General features: G+C 34.0%; 4 protein-coding genes across 6 annotated transcripts; all 4 read left to right on the top strand.

Annotated features, from left to right (window-relative positions):
* The first annotated feature begins 40 nt into the window (after positions 1–40).
* On the top strand, positions 41–6871 carry EMB2777 (Sas10/U3 ribonucleoprotein (Utp) family protein). Its single transcript, XM_012983615.2, has 17 exons — positions 41–210; positions 485–628; positions 749–840; positions 1310–1388; positions 2048–2181; positions 3063–3209; positions 3320–3423; positions 3673–3760; positions 4004–4183; positions 4371–4544; positions 4681–4749; positions 4848–4987; positions 5097–5211; positions 5728–5981; positions 6155–6218; positions 6346–6414; positions 6497–6871. Exons 2-17 carry the CDS (start codon positions 514–516, stop codon positions 6626–6628), a joined length of 1956 nt encoding a protein of 651 aa, XP_012839069.2. The 5' UTR covers positions 41–210; positions 485–513; the 3' UTR covers positions 6629–6871.
* A 52-nt stretch (positions 6872–6923) lies between these two features.
* Positions 6924–10169, top strand: BIO2 (Radical SAM superfamily protein). The gene is made up of 6 exons (XM_012983614.2): positions 6924–7635; positions 7923–8102; positions 8205–8311; positions 8848–9053; positions 9173–9312; positions 9672–10169. The coding sequence occupies exons 1-6, from the start codon at positions 7450–7452 to the stop codon at positions 9969–9971; spliced, it is 1119 nt and encodes a 372-aa protein (XP_012839068.2). The 5' UTR covers positions 6924–7449; the 3' UTR covers positions 9972–10169.
* Positions 10170–11852: 1683 nt separating this feature from the next.
* Positions 11853–14732, top strand: LOC105959504 (uncharacterized). Its single transcript, XM_012983613.2, has 7 exons — positions 11853–12321; positions 13484–13555; positions 13641–13708; positions 13825–13972; positions 14077–14160; positions 14239–14334; positions 14454–14732. Exons 1-6 carry the CDS (start codon positions 12034–12036, stop codon positions 14332–14334), a joined length of 756 nt encoding a protein of 251 aa, XP_012839067.2. The 5' UTR covers positions 11853–12033; the 3' UTR covers positions 14454–14732.
* Positions 14733–17338: 2606 nt separating this feature from the next.
* On the top strand, positions 17339–20509 carry LOC105959503 (transcription factor bHLH153). 3 transcript variants are annotated; one of them, XM_088813663.1, is made up of 7 exons: positions 17711–17816; positions 17991–18148; positions 19260–19367; positions 19490–19555; positions 19652–19717; positions 19882–19926; positions 20041–20509. In XM_088813663.1, exons 3-7 carry the CDS (start codon positions 19269–19271, stop codon positions 20212–20214), a joined length of 450 nt encoding a protein of 149 aa, XP_088669789.1. In that variant the 5' UTR covers positions 17711–17816; positions 17991–18148; positions 19260–19268; the 3' UTR covers positions 20215–20509. The 3 variants fall into 3 exon arrangements, with proteins under 3 accessions (XP_012839065.1, XP_088669789.1, XP_088669788.1); XM_012983611.2 differs by having other exon boundaries at positions 17339–18148; XM_088813662.1 differs by lacking the exons at positions 17711–17816; positions 17991–18148 and adding an exon at positions 18645–18849.
* The last annotated feature ends 579 nt before the right edge of the window (positions 20510–21088 follow it).

Raw genomic sequence — 21088 nt, 5'->3', positions numbered from 1 at the left:
GTACTCTATGATTTTCTTTTTCTTTTTTTTTTATTTTATTATTTAAAAAAGTCCATATAAATTGAAAGAAAATCTCAATATTAATTTAAAAATATAAAAAGAAAACCCTGCGAGGGTTTTATGAGTATTGCAGTGAGACGTTAAATTTACCGTTCTCCGTCTCTATCGCTATCGCCGGCAAAACCTAGCGTTGCTCAGCTTCTCTCATCGGTATTTCTAATCTGCTGAACTTTTCACCCTTTGTATATTTATCTCGAGCACAGATATTTGGATTCGGAGCTCCATTTCTCTTTAAATTAACGCACTAGTTTTAATTTTCTCTCTAATGTAATTAGTTGAATTATCGGTGATGAATTTCTGACGGTGCTGTTAGAGATTTGCTTCAGGAAAAAAAAACAAAGATTAATTTTGTGCATTTTGCTTTATCTGGACAGTATTTTTTGGAGTTTGTATTTATAATTGAATTCCTGAATTTGTGGTGCAGGTTTTTGTAGTTATTGAGGTGAAGTAATCATGGGGAAGAAGGGAGGGAAGTTCAAGAGGAAGGAAAATACTGGGCTGGTTAAGAATAAGTCGTCCAAAATTCGTCTTGATGATGAAGACATGATGAACGACGAAATTGATGCATGTATGTGTGTGTATTTATGCTCAACCATATGATGCTTTTCAACATTTTACATCTTGTGAATTGCTTTGTGCTATATATGTGTAATTATGGCTATCCTCTCACACCCTTTCTTTATTGTAGTTCACAAAAATAGAGATGTTGTGCCACTGAACTTAAACGAGGATATGGGAGATTCTGATGAAGATAATGAGCACCCTGTGCTTGATTTTGAGGTTTGTTCTGCAATCCATGTCACTTTCCGCTTTTTGATCTTTTCAGTATTTTGTTTGAACGTATGACTATTTATTTCACTGAGTTGATTATCAATATGAAGCCATTGTGTTTTTATTATTATTATTATTATTATTACTACTAATATCATGATTACAATTACTATTATTGTTATTGTTATTTTTCTTATGCTTTCTGGAGCTACAGTTGGCAGAAAACAGATGGACGAAACAATCATTATTTTTCATTAGAATGTAATCATGTTATCGAGGCAGTAGGCTTCTCATGTGGTATTCAATCAAAAAAGATCTATTACTGTAGCGAATAATGATTGAATTTGTTATATTTTATGTTCCATCTTCTTTTAGAGGAGAAGGCCTCACTTAACATCTATGTTTTTTTAATTCCTGATGATGTTGCTCAGAAATCGCTCTCTAATTTATCTTACCTTTTGTGTCTTCTGTTGATTAGGATGATGAGGATGAGGATGAAGATGTTGAAGACGAGGACGTTGATGATGATAAACCACAAAAGGGTCTGGCTGCCAAAAGTAAGAGATTCGTCTCTCTTGTTGAATGCTTCGAACATACTCTTTTGTTGTGGACCTTGGATAAATGTACTTGATGCATGTTATGGAAATATGATTTTAGATGGTCGTGCATTGTGTGCGGCAACTTCCTTCTGTTCTTTTTTTGAAATTAATGTGGCGTATCGAAGAAATTGTTATTAATCAAGTGCTCTTTTATTTACTGTTTCAGTTTTTCTTTAATTAGTTTATTGCCAAAAAAAAAAACTTTTTGTGAGTGAAAATTTTGCAAGAAATTTTTACTACTATGTGAGATTGGCAAGTAGTAATCTGATTTAGAATCTGATGCTTAGAGATCTTCATAAACCATATATGATAACTATCAACTATATTGTCCACCATCGATTGTAGTCTCCTATGCATTTTACTATCTTTTTGTTCTTAGTTTGTCTCCATGATGATGAACGACTGTTATGCATGTGAGGATACACATAAAATCTGAAGGAATAGATGCTCCTGTATGGTTATATAAAATCTGAAGGATCAGATTCTCCTGTATGATTATATTTTCTTATAGAAGTAGTTGGAATACCTGTCTGTGTTATGACTCAGTTTTTTTTCTCAATTTGCTTCTATATGAAAGGTGTAGTATTCTTATTGGTTAATGGGGTTGATTTCTACAGTTATAAGGACACAAAAGTACTTGCAGTCAAAGTTTGGTGGTATAGAGGATGAAACACTTGATGACTCCGAAGAAGAAGAAAAAATGGATATTTGGGGTAAAAATAATCCGTATGGTAATGATGTTGACAATAAGGTAAGGCTTTCTGACTGCTGTGTTTTTATCGCATTTCACTTTGTATGTGAATATTGTACAAATGTTATATACTACAGGTATTTTAAGAATTTTGAATGTGTGAAGTCATGCTATTAATAATGTATAAAAATACTGAATTCTCACTGTTGTGATGTACATGAAATGAAAGCCTATTGCATAACCTCATGACGCAGGAAGAAACGAGGTTGCAAAAGTTTAAGAATGTGAAAGTTGTGGCTCCTTTTCCCTATTTGCTCTCTTCTGATCTACCTATAGGATAACTAAGTTGCTGATTTTTCATCGTCACCAACTCACACATAGAGCAATGGTTGACAGCTTCATTTGATTTAACTTCTTCAATTGACTAAATTATTTGTGTGTGAAACATAGTTGATACTTTTTTTTTCTGAAAATAATTGAAACAATTATCAAATAACTATGAATAAAAATATTTTTTATATTATTTTTCCTTTTCAAAGAAAAAGAATACTATCTAAGTAAGAAATAATAATGAGGATACAAACTAACTGAACCAAGGTTTACTATTGCCTTCCTCTCATAGTTTGTGATTACCCTCTCAAATTCCGGATTTAGTTTGAAAACTTTAATGCCCTTACCGTATTGATAATTACCTATCAAATCCGGTTTTCTCCTCCTCCATCGTAGGATGTAAATAGTAAATTTGAAACTCGTTGAATAGTTAGGTGCCTTTACTTCCACAAGCTCAAGATACAGTTGTGTCCACTCAGCCAACTTCCCCGGATACTGACATAAGATTAGATATGCTATTGGCAGCAATTTTTTTTAAACTATTTTTGCTTTATTTTGGAATTTTAAAGTGAGTGTATTAACTTCTGTTAGCAATTGCTTTTGATCTTTAGACACCATCAAGTGACGATGAGGATGCAGCAGAAGAAGAGGCGGAGGTGTTAAGATTGCAAAGTGAAAAAGCAAAACTTCTTTCAATGGAGGATTTTGGTCTTGAAGATGTTAGCGAAGATGAGACTGGCAAGGAGCCCACATCGGAGGTGAAAAGAGTTGCATTAAAAGTGATATTTCCTGAATACTCGTGTGAAGGAGATGCTTGGAATTTAAAATAACCTTTGCTGATCTTTTCATCATTTTCCGCACATTTCAGGAGATTGCGAAAGGAATCAACGAAGAAGATGGAATGACTTATGAGATAGTAAAGAAAGATATAAATGCTCTAACAAAGGAAGAGCAAATGAATCTTATCTACAGGTCAGTTTGCTTTCTCAGTACCTTAATCATCCTCTTTTATCGTTCTTTGTATGTGAACTTAGAGGAATCTGATTGAGGTGATTGATGGCATCTAATATTAGTCGATGGCTGCATGTTTGGTTTTAGTTGTAGATCGTAGAAAAAAATGCTTGTTTTGGCGCACTAAAAGTCTTAAATTTATCTATCTGTCTTTACTTTGTTAGCTTTTAATGCTTCTTAAGGGATAACATACCAACTTCTTGTTTACAGCTCCGCTCCGGAATTAGTTGGCCTTCTGTCAGAGCTGAAAGAAGCCCATAAGGAACTAGAGGACAAAGTTAGCCCACTTGTAAACAAGGTATGGTTTAATTAGTTTGATATAACTCGCTTTGTGCGCTAACCTTGTAGTTTTTGGTGTTTGGTATAGTTGGACTTTCATGGGTTTTATTTCAATTAGTGCAGTTTACACTATAAATCAGTTTATACACGATCAATATGGTGACTGTTTGCTCATTTTATTATTATGTTTGATCTATGAATTTAGTTTGATCATATGATGTTTTAGAATGCATTATACTAATCACTTGCATTATTTATAAAGATTAGTGCACAGGGGAGTTCAAAAAAGGGTGGGCTGCATTATTTTGAGGTAAAGCAGCTTGTATTGCAATCCTATTGCCAGGCTATAGTCTTCTACCTTCTTCTCAAGTCCGAAGGGCAGCCGGTTCGTGATCATCCAGTTATTTCTCGTCTAGTGGAGATCAAGAGTTTACTGGATAAGGTTATTGCTTCTCACTTCTAGGCAAACTTGATTTATGATTTCCGGAATATTTTCTAAAATCAATATTTTCTCATGACAGAGTAGTATAAAAAAGCATTAGGCAATAGCACTTATAATGGATATTACCTATTCATCTACATTGACTAACTATTCTGGTGACTGTCTCATCTCCTGTCTATGGTCTCAGATAAAAGAAATCGACGACAACCTTCCTTTTGATTTGGAGGACCTTGTGAACACGAATGTGAATAACACGACTATCAGGAAGTTAGTTGAAGAGGCTGCTGTATTGGAATCTGATTCGTTAACCAATAGCCAGATAGTTTCTGCAGTGTCATCTGAAAATCAGGCAATGCTTGAGGTAGATACTTTTTGGACTAGTCTGCTGATTAATTTCTCAGAATCCATGTAACTTTTAGTCTTTTGTTGTGTGCACTACGTTCATTAATATCTTAACCTTACTCTTCCTTATTTTTTTTGTTATGTTCAATTTATAGTCTCAAAAAGCTGCTGAGTTGAATACATTGAGTAGTCAAAAGAAAAACAAGTCACAGCAGAAGCATCAGGTAAGCTGATCAACCAGCGTTTTATAGTTTTTAGCTTATGCTATTTGTATAATTCAAAGCCTTAGCTTGAATATGTTGATGTAACTAAATTATGTCAGGATCAACAAGTCGGAATACAGAGCATGGAAATGTTGAAATTAAGGGCTTCCCTTGAGGAGAAATTGAAGCAGAAAGGTCTTTTTAATTCTATTACACCGAAGAATGGGAGGACTGGAGAACAACTGCAACCAATGAATAGGTATCTCTTTTTTCACTATGCAGTTATATTTCTCCTGTTATTATGATATGTACAAGTTAATTGTATCATCCGATACTAATTAAAGGGACTGCTGAACTGTGCTTTGTAGACAACTTGAGACATTGGATGATTTTGTTGATGAAGCCATGGAAATAGACGGGGCAGCAAATGGCAGATCAAGCAAAATTTCCCAACAACTGGCTCTTCGTCCGAATAAACGCAAGGTATGAAAGTTTCAACAGTAACTCTTCATTTAGACTAAATAATTTTGCTTTGCAAGATATTGTATGTATTTATGCCAATATCTTGGTAGTTCTGATAGCAAGTAAAATTCTGAACAGTATGAGGGATGTGAGATCTGCAATTATCCAAAGTATAATTAGGAATTAAGCAACTAATAATAATATACACAAACTCTTCAAGTTGGCAGCTGTAAAAACGATATGGAATAGTTCACTGTTTGATTAATTTATTAAAACATCAAATAAAATAAGGAATTATACATTGATCAGTTGATTTGTCTCTTTCTCTATCAATAATCATAGTGGTTGATTATTCCACCAGTTTAACTGTGGTTACAGTCAGCTTCATTTTTCTCTGATACATACATCATGTGATCATTTGAATTTCATTTGTCTAGAATTTTGGGACATGACGCAATTACTCTCCACCTGAAGTATATATGGCCTCGATAAGTTTCCGTTGGAACTAAATCGTCTTATTTTTATTTTTTTTGGAAGGTTATTTCTGGTGATGACGATTTACCGAGACGGGATGATATTGGAGAAAGGCGAAGAAAGCATGAGCTACGAGTCCTGGCGGGAGCTGGAATTAAATCTAGTGATTACGTGGAAGAAGAGACTGGCAACATTTCAAGTGATGGAATTGACCATGTTGGTGGAGAAAGTGAGCATGATTCCGATTTGGAATATTACAATGAAGTTGAACGAAAACACTCTGCAAAGCTAGCTGCAAAATCCGACAAGTATAACAGGTATTTAAGTCGGATACAAGTAGCACATTATTTTGCAATGTTAATGAAGTATTGGCCCTGTTTTTTTGTGAACCCCACACAGTTTATAGAGATGGAGTTTGTTTATCGTGTTTGTCTGAATGGAAGTGTATCTTGTAAACCATTAACGTATTTTCCATAAACCAATTTTACAGAACCACAGAGGTTTTATCTGTGCCAGAGGATACAGTTGACGGAAAGCGCTACATCACACGTCAGGTACAAGAATTTGTTTTTCTTACATCACGTATTTTCTGTTTTCACTTTAAACACCGTGCCTTTTTTTTTTTTTTTTTTTTTGATCTACCTGTTCGATAATTTGTTTTTGGTCAATACTTATCTCCAGATTGAAAAGAATAGGGGGTTAACTCGTGCACGTAAGAAGCTGATCAAGAACCCGAGGAAGAAGTACAAGGTAGAGTTGCTCTCTCCATATATATATATACATGTATGTGTATGTATAATAGAACACTGATTCTTGTCTTGCTCTCCTCCAGTTGCAACACCAGAAGGCAAAAGTACGAAGAAAAGGGCAGGTTCGTGAAGTTAGGAAGCCCACAGGCCCGTATGGAGGTGAAGCATCTGGTATTAATGCCGGAATCAGCCGTAGCGTCAGATTCAAAAATTAGTTCTTTAATTTATTGGGTGATGATATATGTGATGCACTTTGTTCAGCTCACTGATACACACACACCTTACAGTTGAATTTTATTGAGTTTTATATTTTTTGTTTTTGCTTTTGTTTGTCTTTTAAATTAGTTTTTATTTAATTATTTTGAAGTTGTAATTGTAAAATTACCAGCGCAACAGTGTTTTTTGAGCTATATTGGACATTTGTGTTGCTATTGTTTTATATCTCAATTAAGTTCTTAACTTTTTATGGATAATTGTAGTTAATTTGTCACAATAAGTAGCAACTTAAAGCTCAATTTCTGAATTAACTTTCAATTAAAGTTCTTTTTTAATGACATTTTGCAAACAATCTCATTTTTTTGTATTAAATATAGAGTTAGTTAAATTTTTATCAAGTTATATGGTTTTACTTTTTAGAAGTACTTTGCAATGAAAGAGTCAGTAGCATTTGTATGAAGTGAAGTATTTGTTTTAATTATTAATAATAATATTAAGAATAGAGAAATATAAATAAATAAATAAAGGTTTTTATTATTTCCCGAATATAATGGGCAACGGGAATTTAGTATAAACTGCCGAGTATCGTATCTGGCTACAGCCAAAGAGAGTGAGTGTGTGTTTGTTTGTGTGTCAGTGTTTAGTAGTTCAGTCTTAAAACTCCGCTCGTCTCTCAACCAGCGGATTCCCCGAGGAGAAACCCCAACGAAATTAAACCCCAATTTCATTCTCCGGCGTAATCCCCCTTTTTGCGTCGTTTGTTGTACTGTACCCTGATTGATTGGAGAGATTCAGCATTTGTGGAAGAGTGGAGAGCCAAATGATGTGGATAATGAGATCGATTCGCCGGCCGCTCGTCCAATTTCAAGCTGCGGCGAGCTTTTCATCTTCCGCGGCGGCGGTGGAGGCGGATAGATGCGTTAGAGAAGGAGCCAGGAATGATTGGAGGAGAGAAGAAATTAAGGACATCTACGATTCCCCTGTCCTCGATCTCCTCTTCCATGCTGTATGCTACCTACATCATTCTCCCTTTTCTGATGCAAAAATGTGTGTGTGTGTTTTTATGGGAGGTTTTTGTTCTAATTTTGTTTCCATTTGATGAAGCGGAAATTCTTTCAATTTTTCTATAAATGACCAAATTGAGAGTAAAATATTTGGTATCTGTACAGTTGCAATTAACAATTTGAATCATAAATACTTTAACTAACACTGCACAAGATTTTGTATTCTAGTCAAGTTAAGCTCGGTTTCTGCCTCCGTTATTTTAATTGTGTTGGACTCATTATTTTGCAGGCTCAAGTTCACAGACATGCTCACAATTTCAGGGAAGTGCAGCAGTGTACTCTTCTCTCCATCAAGACTGGTGGTTGTAGTGAAGACTGTTCTTATTGCCCTCAGTCGTCCAGATACAGCACTGGTGTGAAAGCACAAAAGCTTATGAATAAAGATGCCGTTCTCGAGGCAGCAAAAAATGTGAAGTTCTTAACATGGCCGATTATTGTTTATACATTAAATTTATAACATGTTTGTTACCTTGTCTTGTTTTACAATTTGGGTGGTTTTATACATGAACAGGCAAAAGAGGCTGGCAGCACTCGCTTCTGTATGGGTGCTGCATGGAGAGACACCATAGGAAGGAAAACCAATTTCAGCCAAATCCTTGATTATGTTAAAGAAATACGGTAACAAATTATGACATACAAATTACAAGACTCGTCGGTAATTTTTTTCATGAGATCTGATCTTGTATGACATCAATCCTTGTTATTCCATTTGTGAAAAGCCATAGCCATATAACCTACGGGGTCAAGTTTATAGGGCTACTTGATCCGAAAGAGAAGCTTATGAGAACTTGGCAATTTTGTATGAACAATGTCACAAATCTAGACTCTACAGAAATGGTTGGGTTTTCTTGTTTGGGTTTCAAAGACGAATGTTTCTTTATAGACAAAGAAATCAATAGAAATTACATAAATCATCTGTTACACCCTTGAGTTATCCACTTATATTTATCATTTGCAAATAATGAACACATTGGAACTTCTCTTATGCTTAGTTCCGTTAGCTGTTATTATGTTTTTTCCTACTTCCATGAAATTTACAATAGATCAGATGGTAAATTGTTGTGAGCATATCTGCAGGTTTTAGATTCGTCCCTTTTTTCACTATGCAAATTGCATTAATCATCTAAAATGATCATAAATGTTTATGTGGTAAGGGGTATGGGGATGGAGGTTTGCTGCACTTTAGGGATGCTGGAGAAGCAGCAAGCTCTAGAACTTAAGAAGGCAGGACTTACGGCTTACAACCATAATCTCGACACTTCGAGAGAGTACTACCCCAACATCATAACTACTAGAACCTACGATGAACGTCTGCAAACTCTAGAGCATGTTCGTGATGCCGGCATCAATGTCTGTTCAGGTAAACTGTACATCAATTCCTCCTAATTGCTATGCAATTCTTAGTATTAGCTAACTTTTGATTCGTAAATAATTGGAATAATTTATGCGCCAAGTTAATATTCAAGTTTATATATTCAGGAGGAATAATTGGGCTCGGTGAAGCAGAGGAAGACAGAGTTGGTTTGTTACATACATTAGCAACTCTCCCTGCACACCCTGAGAGTGTTCCCATTAATGCACTCCTTGCAGTAAGCGGCACACCCTTGGAAGATCAAAAGGTAGCCGACCTTTGAGTTATATACTTTTCAAGATACCTCCTATCTAAATTCTGCTTCTGCATAAGAGATTAAATGAACCTAGGAAAACAAATATGCAATAAAAAGAACATTTCTGAGTGACATTTTGCTCTCTCTCTCTCTCTCTCTCTCTCTCTCTCTCTCTCTCTCTCTCTCTCTCTCTCTCCCCCTCTCACTCACACACACAGACACTCCGGAGTCTGAAACAGGAAATAAGCGTTATAAGGCTTAAATATCATAGTCTTAACACCCATTAGTTTTATACTCTCGAACACTATTCATTCCCAGTTTTTTGTATATTGTGTCATCTGACTTTCAATATTGCTTTATATGTATATCAGCCAGTTGAAATATGGGAGATGATAAGGATGATTGCAACTGCACGTATTATCATGCCAAAGGCAATGGTTAGGCTTTCTGCCGGTAGGGTTCGTTTCTCGATTCCCGAGCAGGCACTTTGCTTTCTTGCCGGTGCAAATTCCATCTTCACAGGAGAGAAGCTTTTGACAACTCCTAACAATGATTACGATGCTGATCAAACGATGTTTAAGCTCCTCGGACTTATTCCTAAAGCTCCCGATTTCTCCCAGAATTTAACCGAACCTCAAAATGTCGAAGTGGCAGCTTCGAGCTCTGGTTGAAAAAGGTAATTTCTTCTTCCCCTGTGAGATCCTTTTTAATCTGGAAATTTATTTAACTTATTTAAAGACATTTTTTTTTCTTTTTCATTTTGTGAACTTTGTCATGAAACTGTAGCTGTACAATAATATTGTTAAAATTTGTCATCCTAAAATTTGCTATGTACTAATATGCTTGCTGTTATCAAGATATATGTTTTAAACTATTTTTATTAGATAATATAAATTGTTGAATTAAAATATATTATATCTAATTTATATTTATTGGGCCTTCTTAAAATATAGTCCCAAAACATTTGGGCCCACCATTTTCTAGAAGTGGTTTATTATTTTCTTCGTTGTCCAACTTTTACTAGCAGGAGTTTTGTATACATTATTTATTAACTTAAAACAGCTCAATAATTAAATTAAATAATAATGTGACTTTTAATTTTTGAATTTCCCAAATAAAACTCTTGCTGTGACAGTGAACTCCCTTCCCCCACACAATTTTTGCATCATCACAAGTCTCCCTCCAACTATACAATATAACATGCAATATATCTATTCTTATCCTTCTTTATATATATATTATATATATATAATAAATATTAGTTGCACCATCCATCTATTCTTATCCTTTTTCTCTCTCCTTGGAGGAGTTGAATTATAATAAAATATAATATATGAAACAAACAATAACAATTCTTTTTCATCAAACCAACATGACCGGTCAAGTTGTCTTGTTAAATTTACTTCACTACCCTTCCTACACTAAATTAATTTCCACAATGCCAAAGAACTACTTATATATATATTGGACAACATATTATATTTCATTATTTTGTACTTATAAGTTATGTAAGTATCTCAATCACAATAATTGGGTACAAGTTGTCAATGTTGACTTTGTTAGCAGCCGTATCATGTGCATCAGTTTTCAACTAATGGCAGCTTAGATACAAATATCGACTTTAGTTCCTCCTAGCGGCTGTTGACAAAAGGATTAGAACCTGGATCAATTGATATAAATTTACTTGCTCCAACAGCTAAATCATCAATTACGAGATGCGAATATTATTTTCTATTAATGGGGTGAATGTAATCATAATTTAATTTACATATTTACCATTCTATCCACTTTTAGAGTGTATGAATATGCCAAGTCAAACTGCATTACTCGGGTTAAGTGTGTACACTAAAATAAATTTAATTTAAAACAATTATTCGTTCAATTTTAAATTATTATATTGCATAGCATCATTTAGATTTTATATTCATCATGGTAGATATTCGATGAATGGAAATTCGTGTCACTATTAAATTGTTAGGTGAAAAAACTCCATCTCCTTGTCTTCCATTTCAATCATAATTAATTAATATACATAAGACAAAACTACACTTAACTAATCCTAATCAAAGTAATTAATTTTTTTGTTTTTCCCACTAATAATCTTTTGAAATTTATCGATAATAGGATAATTCAAATATTTTCTCATAATTTATTTACAAAGTACTTCATGTATATAAGTCTTAATTTACATTTACAGTATGGTGTGTAAGTTATTATACGTAAGTGTAAATTTATTCACTGTACTTATATTGAAAAAAATAAATTAAAAAAGATGCACATTGGAATTTTTAGTCATGAATCATGACACTTCCCATGTACTTTGCATGGATTAAATTAGGGTAACTTATTGAGAATTGCAAAAAGTTAAAAGTTGAGTGACCAAACTATAATTACACATAATTAAGGTATTGTTTGGTTGGCACTGGCACTCGAGGACAAAAGATATTTTCTCGGAGGAACCGTGTAATAAAATCCCACATTGAGGGGTATTATCGTCAATTCGTCCTCCACGCATGCCAATTCGTAAATTCCGCCACTACCCTTCCCCACTCAGAGAGAAGCACCACCTTTTCTGCTCAAAAACCCACCACCCACTTCCTCTGCCACTCTTCGCTCCCCGCTGCAGTATTTATATGCAACTTCCTAATTTTTTTACTTTCTCTCTCTAAAACAAACAAGCAAACCTCCATTATATTTTTCCAATTTTTTTTTGGGTTCAGGTAGAGAGAGAAAATGGTGGATGAATTCATGGTGGTGTGCGTTGACAGGATAATAGCATCAGCTGCATGCTTCAAAGAACAATCATCATCATCATCATCGCCCAACAACAACACTGAAACAGAGCAGAAAAAAGAAGAAATTGCTGATAAAGATGGGATTTTTATGAATGGGAAAAATGGTGAGGGGACTTCTTTTTCTTCAGTGAAAGTCAAAGGGTTTTTGAGGGAGTGCAGAATTTGTCAGGAGGAAGACGATGAGAAAGATATGGAGGCTCCTTGTTCTTGCAACGGCACTCTCAAGGTTTAATTTTTATTTTTTTTATTTTTATTTTTATTATTATTTTTCATTTTATGAGATGGGTTTTTTGTTATTTTAATTTGTGATTCCTGGGCTTTTTTTTTTTTTTTTTTTTTTAATTTGAATAAATCAATTTTTCTTCTGAGGTTTTCTGTTACTTAGGGCTTTTTTCCCCCTTTGTGTTGAAGTTCTGGGTACAAATATTTGAATACCAAAGAACTGTATCTATCTTTGTATAATCTGCAATTTTTCACAAAGATTGTAGAATCCAAATGTAAGTTTTTCTCTGTTAAATCTGTACTTTCAGTTTTTTTTCTTTATAAGCTGATGTATTAAATTAAATTAGATTAAATGCAGTTTCTGCATTTAAGAGTAGTCTGCTTTAATTGGATATTTTGTTGGTTATTGGTTTGGGATTATTTAATAAATGGATCCACCTGTTTCCTGTGGGGATTCCTTATTATCCACACTTTTTAATTTTCATCACGTTCGGTTCGGGTTCGTTCGTTGCTTGGACTTTTTCGTACGAGCTTATCCATTAATGATTAATGCACATGTATCATGTATGTGGATGGTCTTATCGATCACTGCTCTTTTGATTTATGGGCTGGATGTATGTGGAGATGATTCGTTTTAATCAAGAATTTGTTTCTTATCCTCATACGTCACCCTCGAAATCAAATTGTGGTGGCAATTTCTTTTCGATTAATTAGCTTTTATCTCGTGCATTGAGCTAATGTTTGGAAAAAAGAAATCTGCTTTTTTGTTTTCTTAGGTTTCGGTAAAATTTTAAGTTTGCTATTGTTTGTCGTCTTGACTTGTTAGTAACTGATTTAGTATCTACTTCGACGAATCTTTTTGTTTGCTTTGATTAATCTGTAATGTGCTTCAATGGACGAAAATAAAGAGAATTTATTTTTCACATACTTCATAATATAATTTAACCGATGTTATTTGACATAATCTCGTATTTTCGCTGCTGTCGTTTTAAGTTTTTTGCTACCTTCATCGATTGGATTGAATTCCAGTACGATAGATTGATTTTAATTTTACGAAGAAAATTGTCTTGAAATATTAATTCTTTTCGCTTTGTTTCTCATGTTTCGTTTGGCGGAGAAAAACTATACCTAATTAATTTCTTGAATTTCGATTATTTTGTATGCAGTTTGCTCACAGGAAGTGTATTCAGAGATGGTGCAACAAAAAAGGTGACATCACCTGTGAAATATGCAATCAGGTGAAAATCTATTAGCACTTACATTAACTGCAAATTGCTCAAATCACGATATTTTGTCGAAACTCAACTCGAATTTGTCGAACAGGTTTTTTCACCGAATTACACTTGCCCACCACCAAGAATCAATGCCGATGTCTTGACTATCGATATCAGGTATTTGGTAAATATTCAATCTGCATGTCAAAAAATAAAATCATACATAATCAGACAAGTTAATAATGAAATTCGGTTTGACTTACGACATTTACTCTTATACCCTTATACATCAGACAAGCATGGGGGTCCCACATAGATTTACGAGACGCTCGTATATTGGCCTTTGCAGCGGCTGAGCGTCAGTTTTTGCAATCTGAGTACGACGATTACGGCATTACAAATAGCAGAACTCTCACATGTTTCCGCTCTGTCGCTATTATCGTAAGCTAAAAACACGTTTTTTATTACACTCTCATTTTCTTGTCAACTGTTAATTTATTCAGCAAAAAATGTAATAATCTATTTCGTTAAATTCATATTCACAGTTGATGCTGCTTTTGCTTATTCGCCAAACTCTTATGGTCACACGAGACTTTGGAATGGTTCACGAATCATCAGTTTTCTTCCAAGTAAGCCCCATTTTTTTTTATTACAGATATTCATTTAGACAAATATTTTGAAGGTTAATTTCATTACGTGTAATGCAGTATCAGATTTCGGCTCTTCAGCTAGCTGGTTTTCTTCTTCCTTGCTACGTGCTCGTTCGTTCATGGTACATCGTGCAATGTCGAAGAAGGAGATAGGTCTGTTAATTTTACCTTCCATGCAATTTCCGATATTCGATTCTCGTTTTTCGCAAAACATAATAAATTTAAGCTTAAATTGTTATCGATTCAAAAAAATTATTTCTTTTATCCACCAGGGTTGAGTTGAGTTGAGTGAGATCAACGGGAATTGTTTCTGTGGCTGAGCTTTTTTTCCTTCAAGTTCGAATCATATCGAAAAGACCTTATGAACGGCGATTTAACGGTGTTAATTAATTAGCATTAGTTAAGGTGGTAATGATGTTTTATTATTATTGTACCTGGGAACTCAAAAAGCTAAGTGTAAATGTGATTGTTGAGTTCACTAAGGTGCTTCTTTACTTTCTATGTTTAATCAAGAAAAGTCCCATTAAATTATGTGCACATATTTTCTTGAATTCTTCTAAAAAGCCTCAATTTTCATATTAGTATTTGGGCTGTGTTTGGGCCAATTTTGAAAAATTTCGGGTTCCTTTCACCCGAGACTTGAGCTTTTGCTCGCCCTCGAGCAAAATGCCAACATTCGTACAAAACATATTGACTCATGCAACTTATAACAAAGATTAATAGCCAACTTTTATGTTTTCAGAACTTGCAGTATACATAATCTTTCAAAAAAATTCACAAGCTCGAGTGTTGTACCGAACAAGATTCATATACACTTTTCTTGAATCCATGTGTTTTGCGCAAGGACTTGTTACTCTAGTCGATTCTCAGGCGTTCAAAAGTCTCCACCTCCGTTCTCGAGATATGGTTCGAGTTATATTTTTTTTGGCTTATGACCAAGTTGAGATTCCTCCACAATTCTGGGACTCGGGTCTCGTAAGGCAAAACGAGTTTTCGTCTGATTTTGTCGGATTTCGCATCGCTTCGTCTCCTTGCCTTCTACAACCTCAGACTCTCTTTCTTCTCATACTTAGTCAATTAAACAACACTTCAACGCATTTACCGTATCAAATAACACAAAAGTCCAACCTAAAGAACGCGTAATTGAGCGTAATTTATACACTCAACATATGATTTTGTTTAGAAAAAAAAAATGCATTGAATAATAAGAAAAACAGAGAAGAAAAATCTATAACCAAAAAAAAATGATTGTCCATCTAGTTGAAGTAAAAGATACAAAAGGACTTTAAGGACAACAAATAAATTGACAAAATAATCCAACTGGCTATGATATATGTAGTTCATCTCATCATATATGAGAATTGAAAGAGACAATTGAGTGGTTTTAATGAATGTATGATCCGATTACCGATAATATATAGTCTCTTTCTTTTATGATTTTTTATGTGTAGAATAGAATGATAGCTATGTTTTCTCAATATAAATAAACATTTTAATACGTCATAATTAATGAAATGTACAATTTGTGACCACATTAATTAAAATTAGCATTTATATTAACCAAAGATTAAAATACTTGGAAGTGGAACTATAATTAAAATTATAAAAATCATTAAGACGTTTCAACTAGTTAGAGGGTGTTTGGCTAAGCTTATAAGATGTTAAAAGGAACTTATAAGATGTTTTAAAGCTTATAAGCTCTTCCAAAGTGTTTGGTAATTTTTTATAAAAATATCTTAATTTAAAAAAAAATAAGCTGTTGGAGAGCAAATAAGATCTTTTTAAATAAGTACATCTACCCCACCTTTTTATTTAAGGTCTTATAATGTGTAAAAATATTAAATAAGCTCATTATCCAAACACTCTACAAATTAATCCTCAGATCAAAAAACATCTTATCAGATGTAGAGCTTATTAGTTGTTTAAAATAAACTTAGCCAAACACCCTCTTAGTACACCTCTTGGATCTGATCAAAAAACACACATCCATTTACAGTTTAATGTATTCGGGATTTCTTGAAATTTTTATTATTTTTTATTTAAGGAGTTTGTTATTGAAAAAATGTATTTTGAAAATTAGTTGAGACTTGAGAGTGATTGATTGAAAGAATATTGTGAAATTGATTAAAATTAGAAGTATGCATCCAATCCATGTTTTGTGCCACAAACTCCGGTGCCCATTTTGGAAGACTCTAATGCTAAGTTGCTTTCGGGTCAATTCTCAAATATAATTTTTTTATAAATATTTTGTGCTTTGTAATTATTGGATATTATCGGTGTTTTGATTAATAAAAATCAACGATCCCTTTCCTAATAGACGTACGCCTTGTTCTTGGCCGAACACGTTAAATTACGTGTTCTTTATTTTGTTTTCTATTGTTGTTCATTATACAAACGTAATCAGAATTTACATGCTTGCTGCGTGAGTTACTTGTCTCGACAATTGACTCGTCACAACAGTTAACTGATAATCCTAACACTCAAGTTAATCCAAAAAAAAGAAAGGCAAACGAAATGAAGCTTTCATACAAGAAATTCCATCGTGTTACTGATACAATTCAATTCAATTTAATTAAAATTAATTCAAAATTAAATCATCAAAAAATTAAATGCTTATAAATAGAGAAAGTGGAAATTAAAAGAGTGAGTCTAACAGACCAACGGACAAAGACCAAAGCGCGTGGGCCCAATTTACAGAATTAATATTTTCCTCCCGGTGGACTTTCGTGCAAACTGGGCCCACTTTCAGATTTTCCCTCTTCCGCCCTATTGTAATGCTTACATCTGTCAAGCTCAATTCGATGCGACACGTGTACGGTCGGGATTTCCTGCTATCCTTAGTGGGGCCCCTAGGGCTTTCCGAAAGTAGTCTGACAGCAATTTGGCGCCAAAGCACAAAACACACACACAATTTATGAGAAGTCATAATAATTTGAGAATATATATTATCTTCTACTAAATATCCAAAATTGTTTACTATTTAAATTTTCATATAAATAAATATGATATTTATATATTAATCAACAAAGCACACACAAGCTATTTCAATTCTTCACCATCCACAAAATTAAAATAAAGTAATAAATAAAAAAGAAAAGAAATAATATTAATGACGTCAGCAGCAGTCATTTTCCTGAATAGTCAAAAGTAAAAGTGAGGTCATATTTTTTTTATTTTTTCTCTTAATTTGTATTGGTAAATTACAACCTCCTCCCTGAGGTAAAGTGTAACTACAAAAAAATCCCCTTATGTTTCTTAAATTGTATCCAGACCCCTAAAGTTTATAAATTTCTTATATCCACCCCCTAAAAAAGGGTGTTAATGTAATCAATTAACAAACTACGAGGGGGTGAATGTATTTATGAAAACATATAGGTTTTTTCGTAATTATACTTTATCTTAGGGAGGTGGTTGTAATATAACCTAAATTTTATTTTTCCTCTTTTTCTCACTCCAGTTTTTTCCACTTCACTTACCTTTCATAAATGATACAAAATCATCAAATATATATATATATATATATATATAAATATTGTATATATAAACAAACTTTGAAAAGCACTCCCTCTCTCTCTCTCTCCTTATTTTTCAAAAGCAGCCATTTTCGTACACCACCTTATATCAGCTACTTTCAGGTTGGATTTCTGATCCACCCCGTTCAGCAAAAACCCATTGCAGCACACACAAACAAACACACACACACATATATATATGCATAGGTAAAAAAAATTGAATCTTTACATGTATTATTAGTGCCCTGTTTTACATTTTTAGCACAAATCTCGAGACCCTTTTAGACGATTAAGCAGGAACACTTGTAGAGAGAGAAAGAGGGCTTCTTCCATGGCCGCTTCATGAAAAATCTTGATGAGGGTTTCTTAGTTTCTGCCGCAAAAGTCGAGATTTTTCAAGAAGTGATTTTTTTTGCAGACTGATTAAGTGATTCTGATGCTGATTCTGCATTGAGGTTGAGCCCTTTAATCTTTTTTTTTTTCTCGCCGTAAAATCGTGTTTTTGTTGACTCCCCAAGTAAAAAATTTAGTTTATTTCATTCATCAATTGATGGGTTTTTTTGTAATCTTCCATAGCTTGAATTTAGAAGAACTCTGTGTTTTTCTATTTAGAATTTGTGATTATTACATGGATTAAATTAAACGGTTTTTTTTTTTCTTTCTTTTAATTCAAGCATATTTGGATAATTGGACACACTAGATTTTTATATGATTAAGTTGCATGATTATGCCATTTTATCATATGTTTGTATATATATGCTTAGATTACGACAACCGTATACTTTATTTCTAAAATAATAACATTAGATTATTACATACGCAAACGAGTGCATTCATGCTTCATTGCAATTAACAATTTGTAAAACGGGCCCACCGGGAATTAATATTCTCCGTTGATGTTGTTTTCGATATAATCACATTCATATTATATATCATGTAGAACTAAAAAAGCTTACAATAGCAGAGCAAAAAGTCAGTGATTATGTTAATTGTTAATTGTTGTGATTTTATATTGTCATTATTTTATTCCGAAAGACAATTAGGCGGTTAGATTGTTGTTATCTTCCGTTATTTATTTGATAGAAAAATGCATGCTGTTTTTTGCCAGCCGATAGAATCCAATTTTCTTGGTACAGATTCCGATTTATTGATGGAGGTTTGTGGAATCGTTAATGGATTTCGTTTCAAAAGGGAAAAAAATAATATACCAACCATGTGCATTTTATTATACTATATATGCCTCATATTGTTCGATAGGTAAGTGACGGCTGGTGTAAATTAATATTCTAATGTAGTAATTATTATCTGTTCGTGTACCGATAATTGAGTGAGTTTCTGGTATCGTCTCTCGGTCGAGACGCGTTAGTTGTTGTCTTATCTGGTATTTCATATTAAATTAAGGTATGTTTTAGGTGTAACTGCGGAATTCTTTGACTGTAATTGGTTGTGGCTTTTCTGTATAAGCTACAAGATTTGTTTCACGATTGGCGTTTATCTACTCTTATATCGCGTGCTTAATGTTATTCGAAGGGTAATTTTTAGTTTCTCGTTTGCCCATTTTTACAGAGGAGAGAGATGATGCAACACAAACGAGGCCCTATCTCTCTTGAGCAAAACAGCTTCACCGACTTGATGCCGAAACGGCTAAAGACCGATGTACCCCTCTCTACGAAGGTTAGCCATTTATGATTTTCAAGATTTTTTAAAAATTTTATTTTCTTGGAATTTCACAATTTCTGTCGGTATAAATTTTGCATGATTTAGTACATACATGCTTGCATTTTTATTGGTAACAGGAAAAGAAAGAGAAGGTTAGTGAACGAATTTCTGCTCTTCAACAGCTCGTCTCACCTTATGGGAAGGTAAATGCAAAAAAAAAAAAAAAAGACATAATTTTGAGTCGTGCATATGTTTCGTACAAATTGTGTTGCTTGCTAAATTTGTTACGATTACTTCAGACGGATACAGCTTCGGTACTTCTGGAAACAATGGAATACATAAGGTTCCTCCAAGAACAGGTTAAGGTACGATAATAACCGTATTTCTCTATTCTTAGTCTTTCGAATTAACGTTTAGTAAATGAAGTTTAGCTAATAGCTAACGACAACATTAGTTTAAACTCAAGTGCAAAAATCAAGAATCAAGCTAATTATATATCTTGTTGCTCGTTCGATCCTGCTCCTTTCAGGTATTGAGTGCTCCATACCTTTATAGTACTCCGACTCAATCACAGGTACGCCCGCCTCTAATCAATCAATTAGAGTTTCGATGTTTGAAAATGTCGATTATTGAAACTTAATTATCGACGTTTTAACGTGTAATTTTGTATGTATATATATATTGAAAGGAAGAGGAGCAGTCCAGCCTGAGAGGTAAAGGGTTATGCCTTGTTCCCGTTTCGTTGACAGTTGGAGTTGGAAGCAGTAATGGTGCGGATATATGGGCCCCTGTTAAGACGGGCCCGCAATATTCTAGAAGAACGGTTTCCGATGAAGCTGCTTCAGCCATTACTCAGAGCTGAGTTATGATGAAATTGATGTGTTAGTTTTTTTGGGTGCTGAAAAAATATTTCTTGTTTTGTTAGAAAGGTAGTGCATGTATGTAGATGCTGCAACAAGAATGTATATCAATGAGTACGTGTCGTAAATCTTGAGTTATTCAACGTCATAAGTTGAGATATTAAACCGTATAAGAGGAGTTAAACGATGTAATGGATCCATGTGGATTCCGTCGGGATCAGTCCAAGTCCAATCCACTTTGGATCTGTTCGTATAGATTAGTTTCGGATTCGATTCTTTTTCGATCCAATTCAAAAATATATATAATAAGAGTAAACCACTCGAAAATCAGACAATTACATATATAATCAAGTGAAAATGAAACAAACACACACACACAAAACAGTGAGGATTCACACAAATGCATGTGACCCTCTTATTAGCCATGGACATAAACATCAATTCTTTTATTATTTTCCGATCAAGGGTGGCGGAGGAAGGGCGGAAATACGACTGAGTTAGGATTTGCACGGATAATTTTCCGGGGAAGAGGAATGGTGACGACACCCTTGTCGTTTTTAGGGCAACAAGCAAAGTTCGGGTAACGGCAACAAGGACCTGGAGTAAATGATTCCGCCGGAGCCGCCGTCATAAGAAATACTACAAACAAACAGATGCCCATGCTTCTCATTATACTTTGTTTCTCCATTACTAATTTGCTTCAACAACAAAATGTTAATATATAAATTCAGCTATTTTATTTAATGTATTAATTGGTGGATTTGCTGGAGTTTATATAGAGGCAGGGCCGGTTCTGAGGGGAGGCGAAGTAGGCGGTCGCCTAGGGCCCCCGGATTTTTTCAAAAATTTAGGGCCCCCGAATTTTTTTATACCCTT

The sequence above is a fragment of the Erythranthe guttata genome, chromosome 14, assembly GCF_056151865.1.
Source record: "Erythranthe guttata isolate IM_541 chromosome 14, IM_541, whole genome shotgun sequence".
Lineage (NCBI taxonomy): Eukaryota > Viridiplantae > Streptophyta > Magnoliopsida > Lamiales > Phrymaceae > Erythranthe > Erythranthe guttata.
The sequence above is the reverse complement of the archived record's forward strand: the minus strand, read 5'-3'. Positions and strand labels throughout refer to the sequence as shown.